The sequence below is a fragment of the Anopheles arabiensis genome, chromosome 2, assembly GCF_016920715.1.
Source record: "Anopheles arabiensis isolate DONGOLA chromosome 2, AaraD3, whole genome shotgun sequence".
Lineage (NCBI taxonomy): Eukaryota > Metazoa > Arthropoda > Insecta > Diptera > Culicidae > Anopheles > Anopheles arabiensis.
In genome coordinates, this window is record NC_053517.1 from 28648254 (window position 1) to 28664216 (window position 15963).

General features: G+C 46.9%; 1 protein-coding gene across 9 annotated transcripts in view; it reads right to left on the reverse strand.

Annotated features, from left to right (window-relative positions):
* LOC120894441 (RNA-binding protein Nova-1) overlaps nucleotides 1–6904 on the reverse strand; it is an 80290-nt gene extending 73386 nt beyond the window's left edge. For 2 of the 9 annotated variants that reach the window (XM_040297029.1, XM_040297024.1), the window contains exons 1-2: nucleotides 4895–5006; nucleotides 1999–2997 (exon numbers count right to left, since the gene is read on the reverse strand). In XM_040297029.1, the coding sequence (XP_040152963.1) occupies nucleotides 1999–2122 (124 nt within the window). In that variant the 5' untranslated portion in view covers nucleotides 2123–2997; nucleotides 4895–5006. Of the gene's footprint in view, nucleotides 1–1998; nucleotides 2998–4894; nucleotides 5007–6521; nucleotides 6740–6791 lie in introns of those variants that run through there. The other 7 variants (XM_040297032.1, XM_040297030.1, XM_040297028.1 and 4 more) reach the window with 6 other exon arrangements.
* Nucleotides 6905–15963: the final 9059 nt, after the last annotated feature.

The following is a 15963-nucleotide window of genomic DNA, read 5'->3' on the forward strand; positions in this document are numbered from 1 at the left end:
TCTAATCAAGCTGCCCTAGCAGGGCTACAAACTACAAAGATCCCGCATCCGTATCCGGCAGTTGCATTTTATTTCCCGAATGCACCCAATGACTGCACACCTACGAAAGCTAGGGGGGCTGGGTGGGGAGAAGGAGAGCCCATCGTCGGTTGTTCTCCAGCACCCGACGACAGACACAATGGCATCTCGCGAGCGAACGAATTAGAATGCACCACAACCTGCCTCCGGTAGCCACACACGCTATCGCACCATCGCCGCTAGCCAGTTCCGATGGCGATGGCGTCGCTGCAATCGCATCGACCTGGCCCCATTGTGAAACGGGAGCGTTGCCCGCTTATGTCTGCCGCTGCCCTTGTTTCGACTCCGCCTCCCCGCTCCGTAGCCTTTTGTTTTGTAATCCAATGGAACGCGCACTACTGCACTTGTGTCAAATGCGTTCATTTCGTTTTCGCAACAAAACAGAAATGGGGGCGGACCACGGACGGGGCAATGTTTGAGGGTAGCAATGATCGAGGCTGATCAGAATGGGGCTGATGGGCTGCAGCGGAGACGAGCTTGTGCATCGGCTTTTGTTCCGCCAACAGCGAGAGTTCTGAGTGTGTTTTTGAGTGAGCAGTGCATACCGGCAGAGCATAGTTGCACTTTGATTATTTGCAAACTTAAAAGAGGATGCACTTTTGAGGCAGGAAAACGGTGCACATAGAACATTCGCTTGTTCGTTTTACTGTACTCGTATCCTGCAGTGATACTGAAGAAGAAAAGGTTCATGATGGTTCATTATTACATTTTCAATTTCATTATGGCGCTGGTTTAAATCTCAGCGTCAAATTAATCCAATAAAAAGTTTCACAAGTCAATCAAATCCATCATGGAATAACTTTTACGGTGCAATAGTCGTTCATTGCTTGTGCCTCAACATCCTGCCCACAATTCCGACATTATCGTTTGTGTGTGTGTGAGTGTGTGTGTATGTGTGTTTGGTCTAATATTTGCACTTAATTTACTAATTAAAATGCGTCCAATTTACATGCGAAAAGTTTATCCTGTATCATTCTCTCTTTCTCTTTATTCAAGGGGTCTTTGCAAACAGATTGGGTTGTTAATATTCAACCCCAACATTAAAATTCAGCCATCTCTGTGGTTCGTATTCCCTTTTTTTCCCCTGGCGAAGCGAGCTTGTTCGACATAGCGGGGTATGGGAAACTAAAATCGATGATTGATTAAACGCTTGAACCTTGGCATGGTACGGTTGCCCTTTTCGATTAGCAGCCGAGCGCAGATGTCTAGCGGGGGAACGGGGTGGAACTAGGCCGCCTGCAATACCGATGAGCCCGATGTTGGGCCCTCCCAAAAAAAAAAAAAAAAGCAGGCGAATGATGAATGACGTTTTGCGGTCGTTTGTCAACGCGTCGGATAGGGTGTGTTCTTTTTTTGCTAGTTTGTTTGTCAGTGTTGCAGGCAAAACAACAGTAAAGTTAGAAAATGCTGAAGGATACTCAGGAACAGTGAAGTCGTGTCGTACACCAAAGATTAGGAATCGGGTGGGTAGTAGAAATTTGCACGTCGTGATCATTTACTCGGAAAATGTAAAAAAAGGATTTAAAATGTACGGAAAAAGATGAAACAATGCTTAACCTAATCTATCACTTAATGCTAAAAAATGCTTGTTCAGCTCGGTCATTGATTCAGAATCATTGATATTAACAACAATTGCTGCTGAAGATCGCACTACATGTAGTCTTTCTCATCCCTTGCATGGACAGGTTTGTTCCCCAAATCGTTTCGAGTAACCACAGAGAAACATTGTATAAACATTGAAACACACAAACAAGTGCACCCGTTAGGACCCGCGTAAAATGACTCGTGGCAACCCCTCTCGGTCACGTTAAACCCCCCTACTTGGCCAAAGAAAATAATGAATGAATAATCCGAGAGGTAAACTCCGGGATGCCACCACACAACTCAACACTGGAGTAGGTTTCTGACCTTACTACTTACCGTTGGTGCTGAAGTGTGACCGTTTGGAGGTGCCATCGTCCGTACCATCGTCCAGGGGCCGTTTGCGCGAGTCGCCCAGTTCCGGGCTCGGACAGGTCGTGTCCATGGCGGCATCGGCTGCCATTATACTGTTGTTGTTGTTGTTGATCAGGTTGAGCACCTTATCGCAAACCACGTTGCCGGAGGCTGCTGCTGCCGCCACTGCCGCTGCTGCCGCTGCCGCCGCCGCCGCCCCTGTTGTCGTACCGTGCTCCACCTTGACCACGTGTTATGCCACCGAGTTGAGGGGGGGGAGGGTATGTGAGGGAGGTTTTACAGATAGTGGGGAGAGGACGCACTCACACGCAAACACACACGTTTAAAAGCAAAGAGTGGCCTTGTTGGTTGTTAACTTCTTCCAAAGATTTTTGTTTGGACAAGTCCTGCTACACTCCAGCACACCACACTAACAGAAACGGATGGTCAAATTTATACAAAGAACATACACTGCACTTTGCGTTGGAGCTGCTATGAAACTTAAAACTTTCCGCGGTTTGATTTTCGGTGGCTCTATGAGAGCTTTTTTTACATTGCACCCCACTGGACAACACTTTGCTCACTGAATTCTCACGTAAACACTTTACATACACACAGACGCCCTTCTGGTGGGCACGAAAAGTTGGCTATTGCCGCGGCGTAGAAATAACTAAAACCGCAACCGAAAAACACGCTGCTGCGAGCGAAACGCAAAACAAACGCAAACACTAAACATAAAATTCACCAACACGCACACAGACGCTGCACACTGCAGCGCAGCCACCAACTGCGAACGGAAGCTCAACTGCACGGCATCGGAAGAGGCGTGGAAAATGCGTGCTGTTGCTGTTCCTTCACGCGTTCTGTCGTCACAGCGCGCACACAAACAGAATCACACACGTTGTGCCACGATCGGAACAGGGCTAGCAGGGGCACTTCACTGTGGAATAAGCGTTGTTGTTTACGTTGTTGCTGCTGCTGCTGCTGTTTTCGAAAAGCGGAGGGTAAAGGGAAGAAAATGATTAAATTCACTGCAGCGAGGGGGTCTGCTTTAAGAGGAGATCCACAGCGCCAAAGGGACGATGCTAAATCAGCCTTATCAATGTGTAAATTGTGTTGTTACTTCACTTTCGTTGTTGTGATCAACTGGGAAGTGAATATTTATAGAAAGAGGAGGAGAGAGAGAGTGAGAAACATCGCAAAAGAATCGATCATCACACACCCATACACACACACACACACACACACACACACACACACACACACGTTATCTCATTACACTCCAACCATTCTTATCTCGGCCGCGTGGTTGTTGTGTGAGCTGTTTTCGAAGATGGCGTACTGTGCAGACCGAGGGAAACGCAACTGATAACCGAAATCAGGATAGTTGTACAGGGCAAACACGTAGCAACACGATCGGAACGCACAGCCACACAAAACACACACTTCTAACAGTTCTTATCACGAAAGTACTCATACACACACACACGGACAGGCCTTGCTTTATCAGCTCCCTGCACAATACAATGAAACAGTCAATCACACCGCACCAATAGGGTGTTTGTGCCCACTCGGTACAACTTCATGCTGGTACGCCAGTAAACACACATGTGTGTTGGAAGTGACAATGAGCGGGTAGAAATAATCGCACCCCTCGTACATACAGCGATCAGCGCGAGGTAAGGCCACGGTATCGGCCATGATTACTTTCGGTGCTGCAGCAGAACAATCTAACCGCACACAAGGGGTGGCTTTTCTTATCTTCCTCGCGTATATGTACATCCTCGGAGCTCTTTGCATGAAGCTGCCAGGAACGATCAACATCGGGAGTGATCGTACAATATCGTCGATGTAATTTCCAAAATACTCGTAAAATAAATCTATAAATCTATCTATTAAACAATCGAATGAGACGATCTGTAAGCGACGAACTCTAGTATTTGTCCATAATATTCGAGTTGTACTTCAAATTGATAATACAACATTTTAGGTAATATTTTAGTGTGTCAGTTTGTTATAAAAACTACACCAAGTGCTGGACGGGTTTCTGTGACAAAACGTCTCTTAAACCAATGAATCTCCCAAGAATCCTCCTTTAGTCGTTTTAGCATTGCCATGGGGGATTAAAACACCAATATGTTTTCATTTCACCGTGAACATTCAAATTGTTTCCTACTTTCCTGCTGCTTTACTTCTGGTGCGGAAACGAAACTATCCACCCATCACTCTCACTAGTGTTTTTAAAAGCGCTCTCACTAGCGAGTAAGAAAAGCTCCACGAAAAACCAACTCATAAGCAGAGAGGGGGTGGGGTTTGTTGTTGATAGTTATGGATTTTTGTAGAACATTGAGATGAATCGTTCTGTGAGATGGTTTGGCAGCGCATTGTCGCACCGTTCGTTGCTCACGGTTCTGAGGAACTGTCAAACGTATGGAACTTTTACTGCATAGTACCGCGTGCACTGGTGGTTCTTCTTATTTTCTCAATTGCAGTGGAAGTGCAGCACGACTTTCGTTCATCTCCGCAAAGGACTGTGTCACTGATATCACGCGGTTCACACACTAGCCCACTGACTGACACTAGCACACTCACACGCGGCCACATGTGGATTAAATTCGCCCCCGTCGCGCCCAGCGTTCCAGCTTTCCCACTGATTCGTTCACCAAATTCTGCTCTTGCACCTCTCCCACCCGCAGTCACACACAAAAGGGTGTTCACACACAGGTGGTCACAGAAACCAGATTTCTCGCACACTGTCTCACAAGCGTACAACCCACCCGGGCAAGCACGGTAAGGCACACGGCTCTATGAGGGCCGCCCTTTGTGGGAAGAGGGGGGAGGGGTGGAGCACACAATTTTTTTTATCGTTTTCTGATCTCACGTAGTGTCGTCGCTCGCTGTTCTCGAAGTTGCCGTACTGCTGCCGTGTACTGCCACCTACTACACTAACGAACCAGCGAACTCGAACTCGGCTCACGCGCTGCAGCCCGCACCAAACGTCACCGTGACCGATGCAAATGGCGGGGGGTGGAGTGGGCGCGAGCGGGCGCTAGATGGGCCCGCTGGCGGGCAAGGGGTATAGGGCAAGGAAAAGCCAAATCCGCGTCGTCCCCAGAGTGTGTGTGTGTGTGTGTTTGTGTGTATGTGTGGTGTGCGGCTAGCGCACACGAGAGCAAGCTCGCGGTGAGATACCGCGACCAGTTCAAATCTCACTCGATTACAGGGTGGCTAGAGAAAAAAAATCATTTAACAATCAAACAGAATCATTTGAAAACTCCTCATTTTCTTTTTTCCCTTTCAAACAACTTTTTAATCTTTAATCTTGATCTTAATAATCTTCTTTCTTAACTGGTAGCGTTAAATGCCCAGGAAATCAGATCAGGAATCATTTACATAGCGACGACTTCAACGAAGCTGTTTTAGATAAAGTTTTCTTGATTTTGTGTGGTTAATTTACTAAAGAATCAGGGTATTTTTTATTAAATTACAGTCAATTATTGTACACACCCTTAGTTTAAAGCATTTTCGCTTTCTATTCAGCATCTTTTGGAGCGTATGAAACATTACATTAATAATTTTCTTTTACTTCAAACAAGTGCTACAATTATCATCATCAAACTTGTTTAACATTTCAAAGAGTAATCCAGACAATAAAATTCCCCTAAATAACAATAAAATATTTCCGCCTCTCAAGATTCAAACACAGGAAGGAAAAGGTAAACCAAAAAAATATAGGATTATAGGATATCCACTAATTAAACCTTGCTACTATATCACAGTGTTTTGTTGAATATTTAACCAAAAGATGCTTTGAACATTCATTTAAATTAAAACAACTACCAAAAATAAAATTAGATACGGCCTATTGAAAAAGTGCTTTTCTATCAAGCAATCACCAACCACCCTGTGCTTCAAATTCTCTTACACAAATATTTTCTACTCTAACTCTCTCGCTCTATCTCTCTATCTCTCTCTCTTGCTCTTTTTTTTCTCTCTCTTTCTCCCTGGCTACTTTTCTCTCGCTCTCACGGCTGGTTTGTTGAATTTTCTCACTCAAGTTTTGTGCGTGCAGGTGGGTTTTTTATATGTTGGTCGTGTGTATAATGGTGTGGTGGGTGGTGTTCACTGTGCGTGTGCTACCTGGCCGTTCGCGGACTGGGTAGGTCACTCAACAAACCGCCCCCTGCCACAACTCTCACTGCACCAACCCACCCCCCATCCCCTTGCAACAGTATTATGTGTGCTGTGTACGCGCCCGTGTGTTTGCGACCCGGGCACAATGATTGCGCAAGTCGCAGACCCAAAAGGTAGAGCGCGCGCGAAGATGACGTCACTCGGTTTCAGTGGAGCGAATGCGGGGCCTGCCTGGGGGTGGGGAAGATGGATACAAAACACGCACACATACACACATTTACACAGACACAAACGCACACACACTAGCCGTCCTGATCCAGTGTTTCGGTGAGAGATCCAATCTTAGAGGGCATACAAAAAAAATAAATAAATACACACGCACTGCACGAGCTGCACAGGTCACTTCGATTCATTCACAAGCTGCCACTGCGCTTGTTGGATTGCCCTGTAGTGTGCCGTTCACAATGTGGGTCGACATTTGACGAGCGAATGTGTTACTGCGCCCTGGTGCCCTGCTGCTGGTGGTGGTGTGTGAAGAACGAATACGACGAATGTGACGGTATTTCAAATTTCGATCGATTCACACACGCTCTCGTGCGAAAACCGCGGGCACACTGATAACACACACACACACATTCACGCACACAGTACTGCCTTTCCGTAAGGGATGGATGATAAGGCGCGTTTGCACCGTGAATCCGCACGCAACCCCCGTGCTCCACTGTAGAACCACTGTTCGAACGGATTCACTGACACACCGAGGCTGACACCCTGTTTGCTGCACGAACACACCAACTTGCCTTGAAGTGTGACTGTTTGCCAGTCGTGTTGCCGTCGGCCGTCTCGCCGTGGTCAAATGCCCAAAAACCTTTTTTCCCCGTGCGCGCTCTGGCTGCTGGCAAACTACAACGTGATGCTGCTGCTGCTGCTGATGTTGACGTTCTGGCTGCCCGCACGCAGCTCAATTTTACTCGATTGGCCTCTCACGGCTGTGTGTGCGTGCTTTGTGCTCTCTCTCGCTATCTCCCGCTCTCGCCTAGCTCCGCCTCTCTGTAGCGCCGTGCGCGCGCGCTCGCTCTCTTTCTGCTTCTCACTCGCTGGCTCGTTCTCTCTCTCTCTCTCGTCAGCTCGCACGCCTGTGTTCGTTCGTTCTGTGCTCGTGGTGTGCGCACGGCTGTGTTTGCGAGCGCGTGCCTGTGTGTGTGTGTGTGTATGAATGTTTGAATGTGTCACTGAGAGCGGACTGTGGTGGAATGTTGTATGCTAGTGGGGCCCCATCGAGACGGCTAATAGTATTTAAATTATGTCAAGCGAGCTGCGCGACAGTGATTAATGCACAAAAATACACCGAAAGTGACCATTTCTGAATGATTGTAGTAAAATAAACATCCTTTATATTCTGTTGCTGTAATACGTCCTTGTTTTGGTGGGTCTGTTTTGTTTAAATTCCCTAAAAAGGACCAACACAACTGCGATTAGCCGTGCACATTGGACGCGGGCCAGGTCAAAACCCATTTTTGTTTGATAATTTTGTGAATCAATTGCTCTCACCGTTTAGTGTGCGTCTTTCTCTCTCGTTTGTCTATTTAGCTCCTTCTTTCGCTTCCGATGGCGAAGCGGTTAGAATGGCGAAAGTGTAAAAAATCCTAGTTCTAAGACCGATGCGAGTTTAACACTTTGACCGCCAGCCTGACGTCACAGTTTTTGAGTGAGCACGTAGCGCATGGCAAGAGAGCGATGAGAGCGACAGTTTCTCGGGCCATTGTTATCACTCTTTTGTTTCATTGCGATAAGCGGCGTAGCACATGTCGTTCTCGTTCTCTCTTTCCTACCTCATTCGTTCTCAAGAGAATCACTGAGCGTCAGATACAAAGCTGAGTGGTGAGCAAAGCCGTCATACGAAATCATATGACGCGGCGCTTAAAGTGTTAAATCTCGCGGACGCCCCTTCTTAAAACCTATTTTATTTCATTTGTAGTAAATTTTTTGTTTACTATTTCATTCATAATATCGTTCAACTGCTCCTTAAAAAGTGAAGTTTTGCGTTGAAGCAATTGCTTGCTACTCTTCACATAGCATCAGCGATCTTGCGGTCGTGATCGTGATTTCGCTTTTGCTCCACCGGAAGATCGCAACACCATCCACCGGAACATGCGCGGGGCGAGCGGGCGGGCGTGTGTGCAATTACATGGCGTTCACTTTTCATTCACCGTAAAACCTGCACTGCAGCTGCGAAAGCGAAGGTTAACACAACGATGGAGGAGAAGATCAGCAGCAGTCATAAGCAGTGATCGTCTTCCCCTTCTGTCCATACCCGCCCATACACCCGCCATTAGAAGGTCTTCGCGGGAAGATGCTTTATCTGCGTTGATTACATCCATTGTGTGATCTGTGGCGATGTGATGTGTGGTGTCATACATTGAAGGGCAAACGAACCGATTCGATCGTGCCCGGTTCCGATCGGTATTACGCGCTTGACCTTAAGGTTGAACCATAAAAGAAGACACAAATATGGCGCATTAGGCGAGCCTGACTGGTTGGAGACATTTTTAAATGATTAAAACGTAAAATATATGTGACCGTTGAAGATGCACGTCTAGTTTATGACCAGCTCCCTTTCCGTCCGCTCATCATCCCTTTCCGTCTCTCTCTCCGTATCGCAATTGGACACTGTCTGATAAGCACTGCCTACCGAACAATGGGTTGTTTGGATGGGGGATAGGGCATGTGGCTACACCAGGAATTACACCGTGGGCCACTACCACGTACAGCATTTGACAGGGATCGATCGTTTGTCACCTGATGCGTTGCGTAATGGTGTACAATTACTCTGGCACCCTTCGTTGCAGTATTTAGTACATAAACATGTTACATTAACACTGGTTCCACATCGCAAGCAACACGTTTACTCCAGCTCATAAAAAAAGAGTTGTTAAAAGCGTCAGCTGTAATTTGTCCCAAACATCCTAACATAACTATTAAGTCATCTTCACAACCATTTATTATGAAACAGAACCACCATCCACTATCACCGCACTGTCTGGTTTCGACTTTGGATTTTCGATTCAAAACGATCACGCGGGGCCGAACTGGTCACGGGTGACGGGAGAGAAAAACGTGCTCCAACACGTGGCCCCACACCACATAGATCGTCGAATTGGGTGGTGAATTGGCGAACGAAGACCTTCAGGCCATGACAGACGCGGTGCAAAAGAGTACAGTTTCCTTGAAGACGGTAAACAAAACAAAAAAGACCCAACAAGCTAATGGGGTTGATTCAGTGGAGCTTAATTCTATTACGAATCGATCGGTTGTAGATTTTTAATGCTTGTCGATGAGCCCTTTTGCTGATGTTATAGAATTTGTGAAGATCCGGCAAAACCCAACAAGGAATGACGAAGCAGGAAATGATTCACAGCACAAAACATTCGGTTGCGACGGGCTGCGCGGTTTTAGGTGTTCTAAAGCATACATACGAATTATTGTTGACAAAACATTGTTCACTATTTGTAAGCATTTTTGTTGTTTGTATTTTGTTGAATGTTTGTGAGCAAATCCATACTTCAATATTTGTAAGTATCATTAGACAGTCTAGTGTAACTTAATACCGATTTTAAACAAACCAAAATAAACGGTTCAGAAACGAGGGACTGACTCACTGAGCAGTAAGTTGAACTCTCCGCTCTACGCTGACTTCCCGGCTTCAGCAGGATTTGAAGCCCTTTCATAATTATGGAAAATCAAAACGCCAGCTTCAGTAGCGGTTTGGGGCGGGAATTGTTCAAAAGTTACAGCGTTCCTAAACGAAGCGTTTCCTTTCCATCCGATCGTACGCCAAAGCCCTTACGATGTGAGCGCGATCGTCACAATTGGACAGATTTCGGTCAGTAAGCACGCAGTAACGCTGACGGACGTAATCTTTGTTACACTCCGAGTTTGGTCCACTCCCCCTGGGGGCATGTAATAAGGGCCATAAAGCGGGCCCTTTCACCCTTTTCCCTTTTGTTTTGGCGACCGGTTGTGTAAAAGGCGGAGACACGATAAAGTGTGTGTGTGTGTGTGTGTGTGTGTGTGTGTGTGTGTGTGTGTGTGTGTGTGTGTGTGTGTGATAGCTGTTAGCTAGTATAATGTCGGCTATCTTATCTTCTGGTCGATTTTGCAAGTCAAATGCACACTTTAAACACTGTATTCGACCGTAAAGGTGTCACATTGTCGGGTTGTACCGCCCTGCACTTTGGTTTGTTTCGTCATCCACGCCACGCTTTCTAAGCACACACCAACACGAACCACGAAATTGACTCAATGGTGAGTGTCTTACGAATGATATTTAATATTTCCACCAAAACCATGACCGCTGACCCTACCGCATCGTTCCCTTCCGTCCGTTCGGTACCGATACTTCAAAAAGCGGAACACCGGTATGCTCCGATCATCATCATCGTCATCGATTGCAGCCGGCAGCCGGCTGGCTGGCTGGCTGGTGCAGTTATTCATCCTGTGACCACCCCTTAAGATCTCTCGAACCACACAACTTGACGCACATTCTGTTCGGTTCACCTGGTTCAACCGGGCAGAAAATAAACCATCTTTTTCCCTTCGGCATCGCCGTCTGTTACGATCGAGAGAAAATCTTGCAACACACAGACACATTCTGCTACCTCATCCAAAACCTGTCTTGCTCTTCTCCTTTTGTTGTTGTTCCACTGCCCGGGAAATGGCAAGCCCCTCGTGAAGCATCTCGAGGTTTAGCCTCTTGCAGTCGCTTGTTCTCGTGTGTGTATGCTTCTTTGCAAAGAAAGCAGCAGCAGCAGGGAAGAAGGGTCGACAAATGTTTGTTGGGGGTTTTTGTTTATTTTTAGCACCCATCGTACCGTGTCATGGTGCTCCCAGCTGATCCCGGCGATGGTGGTCAGCCAGCTTCGGCTAGACGACCGAATAGCCGCGTGAATCATATGCTCGCACATTGCCACAACGCTGGCGGTGGTCATGGTGCCTCCTCCCCCCCTAGGCTGTTGTTTTGTTCGAAACAATGTGCGTTTTTTTGTGCGAATGAAGAATCCATCCCTTGCTTTGAGTGGAACGCGAGTGTACAGTTAAATAAAGAAACAATAAGATAAATAAAAATTCTCTAAAATGTAGGGAAGAGGCCTGCAAAGGTGTTGGTTTGCTATCTCACCGTGATAGACACACCTTAACCCTCGGGAGTTCGGAAGCTTAATTACTTTGCAAAGCTCCCAAAGCTAATTCTGTCAATCACAACCGCATCCTTAAGGGAATCGAATTGAATACTGAAGCGTTCAGATCGTGTGCCAAAACTATCCCGCATAGATTATTTAACCATTTACACGTGTTCCCCTTTCGCAACAGTTCGACACCACATGGTCGCTCGGTTTTCCTTTGTCCGATTTTATCACAAACGCTTTTATTTTTAATTTCTCAGCTCATTGATGGTACGGTCATGATTTGAAAAAAAAAAATTCCCCCCTCAGCGCAACGACGGCCCAACGACTGGGACCAACAGAATTGAAATCGCTAATAATAATCGTCCCCCCTGCCAGAAAACCATCATAAGTACTCTAAAATTCTACGTCCAACTGTACGTGCGAGTAATGGTTATCAGACACGCGGCTCAAAGGGAACCTCTCCCCGGGGAGGGAGGGTGCCGTATTTACGCGCCAGGAGTGCCGATTTGATTGCAACCAGTCACGAAACATAATTTGAATTTCATGTCCATTCCGTTCCAATTGGGGAAGAGGGGGGGGGGGAGGACAGAACTGACCACAGTGTGCCCCTAGTGCTGGAGCTGCGGAAGGTCATCCGATATTGGGCTCGGGTTAGTACGATCGATTGGTTTATTTATGCTATCGCGAGGATATGTTTGGCCCTTCTACCCTTCTTCCAAATGTCCGTTGTGGCAGGCATGCACCCCCCCCCCGTCGAAGGGCGTATACAATTTTGTTCCGGAATATCTACACTCCGCTGCCCGTTTCCATCTGTCCCGTTCAGCCGTTCAGTTTTTGCTAGACAACCCTGCGCCAAAACACGTGCCAACGCTAGTGGCAGCATACCGCAGCATGCCCACGGCCTATCTCAAGCCAATATTGGATTGGATATCGGCTCGATGGTGGACCCGATAAACACTCTTTCTGGGTCAGGCTATTGGGGCCGGTCGGTCACGCCACTGCCGCCGCCAACAGCAACAACAGTCGCTTCACCACTTCCGGCCGGGTTTGGTTCTTCGGTACCGTGTGCCTGCCGGGAAGGTGTGTAAGGTTCATAAATTTTGCAGCATAAACGACCATCAGACAGGGGACAATTGACACCCTCACCTAACCCAGGAGCTGCGTTCTCTTATTAATGCTTCACTTTGGATATTAGCTCGAAATGTTTGTTCATGCTGCCCCAGAATTTCTCGTCCATCAGTCGTGCAGAATGAAACGACTTACGATCTTGGTCGTATCATTACGGATGGTTAGCGCCTGGTGCAATCGCCGATCATAAATACGTCGTTCCGTACGCTCCGTACACTGTCTTCGATAAGCCGCACCGCGAAAAAGCCATGACAGAACCATCGCCATCGGGCCACATTAGCCTTTCACCGACCGGCGGAGGGAAAGAGCAAAACCAAAAAAAGGTAAGCTTACGAAAGTGATAAGAACGGGATTGGCTGGAAATACGGCACCCCGAAATTCATGCCTACGATTAGATAAGCCAGTAACCATGGGGGGAGGGGGCAGAGACGCTGAGGGTGGCGGCTGACGGTCAATAGGGCTGGCGTCGATCGACGTGTTCGATTCCTGTACGAAAACCGCATGAAGCAGCTAATCAAACACGCTATCGATTGGTGTGTTTGCTTTTGTGAAGTTTGCTGACGAGCGACGGCATGGCCTGGAGGGCCTTGGTAGAGACGTAGAGAAACGGACGTAGAGGAAGACAGACGGGGAGATAAGAAGATACGGAGTGTTGAAGAGCACTGAAACGCCCATAAACGGAAGTTAATGTGAAGCATGCCATGCAGATGTATAAGTTAAACCAATAGGAATAAAAGATCCCAAAGCTTTTATGAAGTTTAGGAGTATTTTTTTTATTTGGCTTTATCAAATTGGTCTATAAGCTATTGGTATCTTAGAAGATGTTTTTTGCTTGTTTATAGTTATTTTTAGCAATCGTAAACATCAAATTCAAGCAAATAAACAAAAACATTCTTCCGATCATCACAAAGGTCACCTGTATACGGTAAATCAGAAGTACTCATGTTTTTTTTATTCTCCCTACCCATGTACCTAGGTGTCAATTTGAAGGATTTTGCTGCCCGTGCGTAAGCATCGAAGCAAAACCTCTAAAATCCGGGGGCGCTAAACAAAAACGCCAGAAAACAGGCGCAAACCGCACATTCATCACACGAGCACACGAGCAGGCGATGTCGAATTATTGTGCTGTCATTGTGTGGCTGTAGTGGCGCAAGAAATGCAACCGAATCCGTGAGGCCTGCAGGAGGAGCTTTCGTTTCCTTCAACTGTGCCGAAGTCACGAAGGCCTCAGCGGCGGAAGGCGGAAAACAAATGTCAAGGACATGGGCGGGGTGGGGAGGGGGAGGACAAGGAATAGACTGTTTTTTCTTCTTTTCATGTGTTTGTATTTGCAACTAGACACCACATCGAGAGTTTCAAATTCTAACGCACTCGCGCAGGTATGGCGACACGTGTACGACCGTCGTCAGACTGGCAACAATCACTCGGATCTTTACACTGCCATCTCTACAGCTTCCAAGTGCATCTGTTTGGGGGAGTTAAAAGGCCGTAACAATGCAAAATGGATGCTCAAAATGTAACTGCTCCTCAAACGCAATTTGCACGAGCGGAAATGCAGATGCACTTTGCCATCGCTACTGCCGATCGCGTCCGACGGCGGAAAACAATGGTTCATTGTTAGGCGGATGAAGCAGGAAATTCAACTCCCGGGCACGAGTTGCAAGGTGAGCTCGTGTACTGTTGCGTGCAGTGCGTGATTAGGTTGGAAGACACTAATTACCTACATTGGCTGCTAGTAGATATATTATTTAGACGAAGCTGTTGCTCCTCCATCACGACGATCGAGAGGAAACATGTTTGAGGCCGAGTTGCGTTTGACGCACGGCCTCGCGCCAATGTCAAGGTTAAATGTAGCTTCCCGACCTTACACCTCAGCCAGCGTTTCTCGACTTCACGAAGCTAAACTTTAAACCAACCGCCCTGGTTCCTATTAATTCTCAAACTCAAGCCCCCTTCCAGAGCGAGCTAAGGGGTCAAAGGGCAGCCAGTAGAATATGGCCCCACGTACTGGCGGGTGCGTTTGGGCAGGCAAAGTTTTTGCATTTCAAATTAACTTCGCTCGATGAAGGAACTTGTCTGTGTGTGTTTGCGTTCATTACGGACGCGTAACTTCGCGATCACGGTGCAGCTTGCAGTTGTAGTGTAGCTTTAATGTTCACATCCGTATCGTGTGTGTGTGTGTGTGTGTGTGTGTGTCAGTGTGTCGGACGACGGGTTGGTTTGTTGGGGGCAGAAGTGCATCTACCGCACCGGAGAGGCGATGCGGCCGGGACGATTTGATTGTAAGACCGCAACGACCGAACGACCGAACGATGATGATGATGATGACGCTGGCGATCACAGCTACAGCGGAATATGATTAACACGGTTGGCCTTGGCAACGAGTTAGGCCCTGCGACGAGTTGTGGCGCATTGACAAACGCGTGGCGCTGGGGGCGGGGGCGTGAAGTTGCGCATGTTATCGCTTTTTTTCAGCAGATGCATTTTAGCTTGATCGTATGGAGAAGGGTGGTTTTTGATGATGATCGGGCTTTTTTGTCCCTCATTTCTACAGCAATTCTGAACAGTATCGAATCGAAGCGAACTTGTCTCCTTGCTGTTGGAGTGTATTCCTTCCACCAATCATCTCGCATAGGTGAAAAATGGCGTGTGTCTTGAAACCTAACACTACACACACGCTCGCGTGCGTATATGTTTACGGGTCCGTATGATGTAATATGCAGCGTTCGATGCAAAACGGAAAGGCAAACAGTGTATGGAAGATGGTTCACTGTTCAATCTTGGTTAACCTTCGACACGACGCGAGGTTGCGATCGCTAACGTGAGCTAGCCGCCAGCCGTAGTCATCTTATGCGGTGTTGTGCTTTTGGTGCCCCCTTCCGACCGGGTGCCTTTGGTGTATTGTATGTGCGAAACCGCGAAACCGAGCAAGAAGAGACTGTTCAAAACCATTTCGCTCCCCCAGCATTTGCTGGCTCTTCCATGTGTTTGTGCCGTTTCGTGACGATCATCCGGTAACACATCTCAATTGATGAAAATTGGTCTATTGCTGCAGTGTACGCTGGCGTGATGGTTTTCGTAGTAGGGTTCTTCCAGAATTTTTGCACTTTGTGTTTCGTTTGCCGTTTTCTTTTCCGCAGAAGTCTGAGCGTTGCGTTTGATCGTAATCAAGAAGTGTTTATTAGCGTTGCACGCCTTCTCGGGAGATGTTGTTAGTGTTAACGTTGGTGTAAATATTATGATTGTGAGCATGAATTGGTTAAAATAATATCACTTGTCAAGATATTTTTTATTTTTTCCATAGTATTTAGATGTATTTTTTCTGCAAACCGATTATCAGAAATTATTCAAGCATACCTAATAAAAATTGGAAAATAAATCGTTTCATTTTTTATCTGTTTCATAAAGCAATTTCATTTTTTTATTAAACAGCTTGTTCTGGGCAAAAAGAATGATTTTTGTAACGTATTATTTGAATCGACATGTCAACAGAATTTAACGAAAG